This window comes from Odocoileus virginianus, chromosome 4 (assembly GCF_023699985.2).
Source record: "Odocoileus virginianus isolate 20LAN1187 ecotype Illinois chromosome 4, Ovbor_1.2, whole genome shotgun sequence".
Taxonomy (NCBI): domain Eukaryota; kingdom Metazoa; phylum Chordata; class Mammalia; order Artiodactyla; family Cervidae; genus Odocoileus; species Odocoileus virginianus.
Genome location: NC_069677.1, coordinates 53093271 through 53099405, shown reverse-complemented (window position 1 = coordinate 53099405; position 6135 = coordinate 53093271). Strand labels below are relative to the sequence as shown.

The following is a 6135-nucleotide window of genomic DNA, read 5'->3' as shown; positions in this document are numbered from 1 at the left end:
TAGTAGTAATAACTTCCAAACTAATGACAAAATAATACCAAACATTAATTAAAAGCAATAATATTCACCTAAAATATATATATATTATATACATATATACATGTGTGTGTGTATATATATATATATATATATATATATATATTTCTAAGTGTACAGAGAAAAGTTGCAGTTCAGGAAGAAAAAGAAGCCAAGATTATTTGACATTTTTTGGCAGTTTCTCTTGGAAGCATTAAATTCTATTTAACCTTTAGTTTTAGCTTCTCATTGAACTTGTCCAGAGAGCAGGAAGGAGTTCTGTTAGTATATTTTATGGGTTCTAAACCTTAACATGTTATGTGTTTAATACATGAGCATTCAGAAGCTCAACCCTTTACTTCTAAATAAGAAATTTGCCCTCCAATTAACGTCCTGACCTAAAGATTTGTACGTTTGCTATTACTTTCGAAGAACTGTCTCCAGCTCATAATTAGTTGAATCCATAAAGGATATTAATTCATCCCCATTATAAATCATTTCATTATTTCATTCCTTTTTCCTAAGTTTTTAGAATGGAGCTTACATTATGCTTCAGGTTTTTACTTCTGTGTACAACTAAAACTGAGTCATGACAAGATGTCACAATGTGTCCAGTATTATTTTTCACCAAAGAGATTATGTGGACAGATAAAATCAAAATATGCCACATAACATGTTAAACGCCTGGGGCTTTATAATCCCTGTTAACATAATGAAAATCTCTTTAGAGGCAGCTTTAAATTTTTACAGGTTTAACTTTTTACGGGTTCACTGTCTCTCAAACTCTTCAACTATTAAAAGATTTTCTTGAGGCATCTATTAACATTTTATAGAAAACTTGTGTCCAGTAGAACACCTTTTGGAAAGTAATAATGACAAACGCAGAGCAGCCCTTCACACATCCAAAAAAGCTCACCTGTCAGGAACAAAACTAGACCTTGAAGTGCAAGCAGGCCTCTGAAGTAGCTGCAAAAAATCACAGCTGGCCCATAGCAAATGCACGTGCTGTGTTCTCTTCGGCCATGTCCAGCTCGTCGTGACCCCATGGACTGTAGCCCATTAGGCTCCTCTATCCATGGGATAATTGCTGGAGTGGGTTACTGTGTGTTTCTCCAGGGGATCTTCCCCACCCAGGGATTGAATCTGCGTCTTTTAGGTCTCCTGCATGGGCCAGTGGCTTCTTTACCATGGCGCCACCTGGGAAGCCCCCGGGTCTGTAAATGGACTTCCTCTTGGTTCTTCATTCACGCACCCATCTCCTGGAGATGGAGAGAGAGGAAAGCAAACAGCATCATGCAACCATAAAAGCACAGCAAAGTGAGACTGTTTACAGACAGAAAAACAGTCCTGTACGTGCCTATAGACCGTGGGGTGTATTATTGTATTAAGGACTCAAAAGAATTTATGTTAGTAATGATAACACTGATTTTTCCAGAGGAAGTCATGTTCAATAATCATCCCCAAGTAGAGAAAGCAAAGTGAAGTACCCCTCAGAAAAAGTCCTAGGAAAAATTAAAATTGAAAAGTTTTGGTGCTTAAGAAAATTCATCTTTCTGGAACCGTTAATCACAAGTGATAGGAAAGTTCCTGAAAATCGTTGCAGTGCTTATCTTAGCCTGGAAGAGTGAATGGTGGGAATCATACTAAATATGTTTAGATTTAGAGCCTGAATGTAATTAATTTATAATATGTAGTTTAAAATAAGAGAGAATTTTGCATTCATCTGTACTAAAAACACTTTTCGCTTCTCGTGTTATTAGGCTAATCTACATTCAACAAGATGACTTGCTCAATGAAAAGTGGCTTGCCCCTCCCCTCACTTCTAATGAGCTAGCTATAGAATACAGTTGCCAGATTTAGCATACAAAAGTACTTGATTTGATGCCCAGTTAAACTTGAATTTCTCGGAAATTCTCTGCAAGGTAAACTTAACTGGATATCATGTGTTTTTACCTGGTAACTCTACATATAGAATAAAATATGGATTAAAAAAAAACCATAAGGAAGTGAGTCTCCAAGTTCACAGGGCATCTGGGAAAGACAGACAATTAAGTGGTCGAATCTTTTAACACAGAAATAGAGGAAATAGATTCTAAAATTGCTAAACCCTGGTCACCAGCTAAGGCTAGGCAAAAATCTTTTCAGGTGATACCATAAGGCGAAATTCACTCTGTCATTTCCTCTATCATTTCTTGGCCAGAGATCCAGCATGGCCACGCTGTGGTCCTGAAGGAATTACTACCCAGCTCTACTTTCCCTTGACAGCCAGCTTGGGAGAAGGTATTTAGTTCGGAAAAATCCCTATCCTGCATCCTCATGTGGGGATAAGGTGCTGTTTTCTTCCTTACTACAATAAATATCCTTCTGCTTTGAAAGACTGGGTGTGTGGCCACTTAGTTTATCTACATAGGTGCGTGGAGTTGAGTGGAAACAGCCAGATATTCCTGTGAGCTTGGGTATAGGCTATTTAAACTGAGTAAAACACCCTAGCGAAACCAAAGCCACAGTGTCTAGAGTCGATGTGAAAACAGGTGATGGTGGTAGATCCCTGTAACCCCCCCAAACACCAGGATTCATGCCTGAAACTAGGCACTGGATAGAATAGTATTCTTGGGCAAATTGCCTCTTGTGCCCCAGAATCCTCATCTGTAAAATGGGTGTAATAATGGCATTTACTTCATAAAGTTGTCATGAAGGTTTAATACGGTTATAGAACAGCACAGGTCCATAACTGGCTTTCAGTAAACTCCACTTGTTTTCATAAGATGATTTTCCTTTTATTCTCTGTTCAACCTGGAGATTTCCCTAGTAAGTAGGCCAAAGCCAAAGCTTCTTTCTTAAAGGCAACTAAGTTATTTTTAGTATTGTCCTCACTGATATTTTTTTTATTCTCATGGCCTGAGATATTTAGTAGCTTCAGAAGCATCTTCACAATGATTTAGGTTTTTCAAATATTTCAAAAATCTCAGAAGTTTATAACTCAGAGTCCTGACTCCATGATGATGGGGTCTCACCTTCAAGCTGGAAGGACCCCCAGTCCAGAAGAGAGTTGTCAGATTAGTCATCAAGTTAGAATCAGGAGGAGAATGGCCTGATGAAAGGATTCTGGCTTGGACTGCCCTGGACTGCCAGGCGACAGATCCACAGGCTGTGTAGGACTCAGAGGTGACCGCCTTGGGGCTGACGGTGTGGGGGTCGGCGGTGACTGCCTGTGGGCTGACGGTGTGGGGGTCGGCGGTGGCCGCCTGTGTGTGGGCTGACGGTGTGGGGGTCGGCGGTGACCACCTTTGGGCTGACGGTGTGGGGGTCGGCGGTGACCGCCTTTGGGCTGACGGTGTGGGTGTCGGCGGTGGGGTGGGGGTCGGCGGTGGCCGCCTGTGGGCTGACGGTGTGGGGGCCGGCGGTGGCCGCCTGTGGGCTGACGGTGTGGGGGTCGGTGGTGACCGCCTTGTGGGCTGACGGTGTGGGGGCCGGCGGTGACCGCCTGTGGGCTGACGGTGTGGGGGCCGGCGGTGGCCGCCTGTGGGCTGACGGTGTGGGGGTCGGTGGTGACCGCCTTCGGGCTGACGGTGTGGGGGCCGGCGGTGACCGCCTTCGGGCTGACGGTGTGGGGGCCGGCGGTGGCCGCCTGTGGGCTGACGGTGTGGGGGTCGGCGGTGGCCGCCTTTGGGGATCAGCGGTGGCCGCCTGTGGGGGCTGACGGTGTGGGGTCGGCGGTGGCCGCCTGTGGGCTGACGGTGTGGGGGTCGGCGGTGGCCGCCTGTGGGCTGACGGTGTGGGGTCGGCGGTGGCCTCCTTTGGGCTGGCGGTGGACCTCTGCTTCCCGCAGTGCCTCACCTCTGCACACCCACCTCCCCACCCACTGCGGAGCCGAGAAGTCGGAATTATCTCGGCTTGTGTCGTGTCCTGAAGAAGACAGGACAGATTTACATGCTGCTGCTGAAGGCGGGGCAATTAGGAAGGGCCCTTATGAAGGGTCTAGTCTCACTTTCTATTTAGTTGGCTCTCTTTGGGTTGAAGAAATCATACATACATCCAGTGACCTTTATTCATTTCCTATTCCTGAAAAGCCTGTCATTAAACATTTCCTAGCATTTTTTACAAACCGAATGAGTTTTTACAAAGCTGAATGAGTTAATGGAGATCCCACTCTCTTTCTTCCCCTCCCACTTTCTCATTACTCCATAGTCATAGTTCCAAAATTGAGACTTCAGCATTGGAACTCCTCTTTGATGCAGAAGGTCAGGCCCTCACCCGTGCAGTTTCCAGTGCTCCATTATTCATTTGGATTGGCAGTTCTCTTAATTAACACCTTGTCTGTATTTACTGCAAAGGTTCAGAGTTTGGAGCTAAAGCCAAGAATGTTTAATGTGAATTTGCCACATTCAAAACAGAAATGATTTCATCTGAGACATCAGCCCAATAATGTCTTGAAAATGCACTCTAGGCTTACATTTTCTGATTGTTAATTATTGATCATCCATATTATACTAGGCAGAATGAGTTTATCATTTCTCATTTCTAGTAATTTATATAGAAAAAAAGGCAAATAAACTAATACACATTCTCTGATGCTAAAATGAGGAGCTACAAAGGTAAGGTGGATGTTAGTATTTATAGTTATAAGCTCCCTCAATGAATATTCATCAGAGCAGAAATTGCATTGACGTATTCTTTCAGTTTTAAAGGATACCACTGAGTAATTGTATTATTTGCATAGGTGCTTTATCTGAATAAGACATTGTTTAAAAGAGGTGCAAATAACAGCCAGTGAGGAAACAATTGGAGAATCAGGTTGTTCTTTGCTGTTGGATTCTGCCCTTGGAATATCCACACTTCAGTACAGCCTCTTCAACTCTAGTATTCATGACATGCTTCTGGTCTCACAGGCATTAGGATATTAAATGCTGTCTGATCCTCCTAACTAGCTTGACTGATTTGCCAGGGCCAGAACAACTTTAGGAACTTGACAAAGTTACTTGCAAGTTGACATTTTATTTTTTTGCTTATCACCTATTAATTACTGTTAACTTCCATGTCACAGCAATCTATTTCAAGAAAGTAGAATTACCATTAGTACATTCTGCCTGTTAACATAATTTTTATTTTCTTTTGTATTTTTTTTTATTGACCCATATTTAACAAACAGATTTTCAAATCCAATGACAAGAATGTAGCATTCGAGGACATTTAAACATTGTAGAAGAAACGTATTTCCTGTTTGCAAAAATACTGGTAATGTTGAGTCAAAACAAAATAATGGAAGTGTTACAGAATGGGTTTTGCTTGGTTCTATTTACAAGACTAGAAACTTTTCTGTTAGTGATTCAGTGTGCTGTGTTTACAAACATTGAAATAGATGAGAGAAAGTGTCATCTTCATTCTTTCTCAGAAATCAGGAAAAGTCTTTTATGATTAAGTCTTTTTACTGATTCATGATTTTACTGAATCAGAAATTGATTTCTACTCTATAATTACTTGAGATAGTTGTCACGGAAGGAGCAAATCAACCATGTTTTACTTCACTCATAAGAAGAATAAAAATATGATGATTGAACAATATGACAATCTGAAAAATTAGCCTGATTTTTGAAGTTCTTATGAATTGTTATTAACTTTTCATATGATGACAGATATTTCTGTTTTCTTTGTGGGAGATTAAGTGTATAGACACACAATACCCAGATCAGATATTAAAATATAACTCTGACCCTTAACCTTCAGAGGCTAGTCCAGCAAGCCAGACCACAACCTACTAACCATCAGCCCCAAATGGTCAGGACTTGTTGAAAAACTGAGACCTTTCCTAATTTTTACTCCTGCTTCCAAAGGGATAAAGTCAATGAGATGGGACCAATGGGATAAAGACGAACATGTGACCCTAACCAACCTCATAGGAGGGCCCCCTTCTAGTTAGCTGGCCCCCAGCTTCTCCACATCAATTGTCTTCTTTCAGGGCATATCTGGAGCCCTGCTTTTTTCCATTATAAAGCTGTCCCACTTCTCTGCCAGTCTTTGAGTTTCTGTCAAATGCAAATTATGATGGCTGACTCTCTTGCTGTAGCAGGTTCTGAATAAATAGCACTTAATGGTTCTTGCTTGAATGGTCTTCATTTATTT

At 41.9% G+C, this 6135-nt stretch overlaps 1 protein-coding gene across 1 annotated transcript; it reads right to left on the bottom strand.

Annotated features, from left to right (window-relative positions):
* Positions 1 to 3174: 3174 nt before the first annotated feature.
* On the bottom strand, positions 3175 to 4299 carry LOC139034859 (uncharacterized). The gene is made up of 2 exons (XM_070467088.1): positions 4270 to 4299; positions 3175 to 3921 (listed from the first exon to the last, which is right to left on the bottom strand). The coding sequence occupies exons 1-2, from the start codon at positions 4297 to 4299 to the stop codon at positions 3175 to 3177; spliced, it is 777 nt and encodes a 258-aa protein (XP_070323189.1).
* Between the last annotated feature and the right edge of the window lie 1836 nt (positions 4300 to 6135).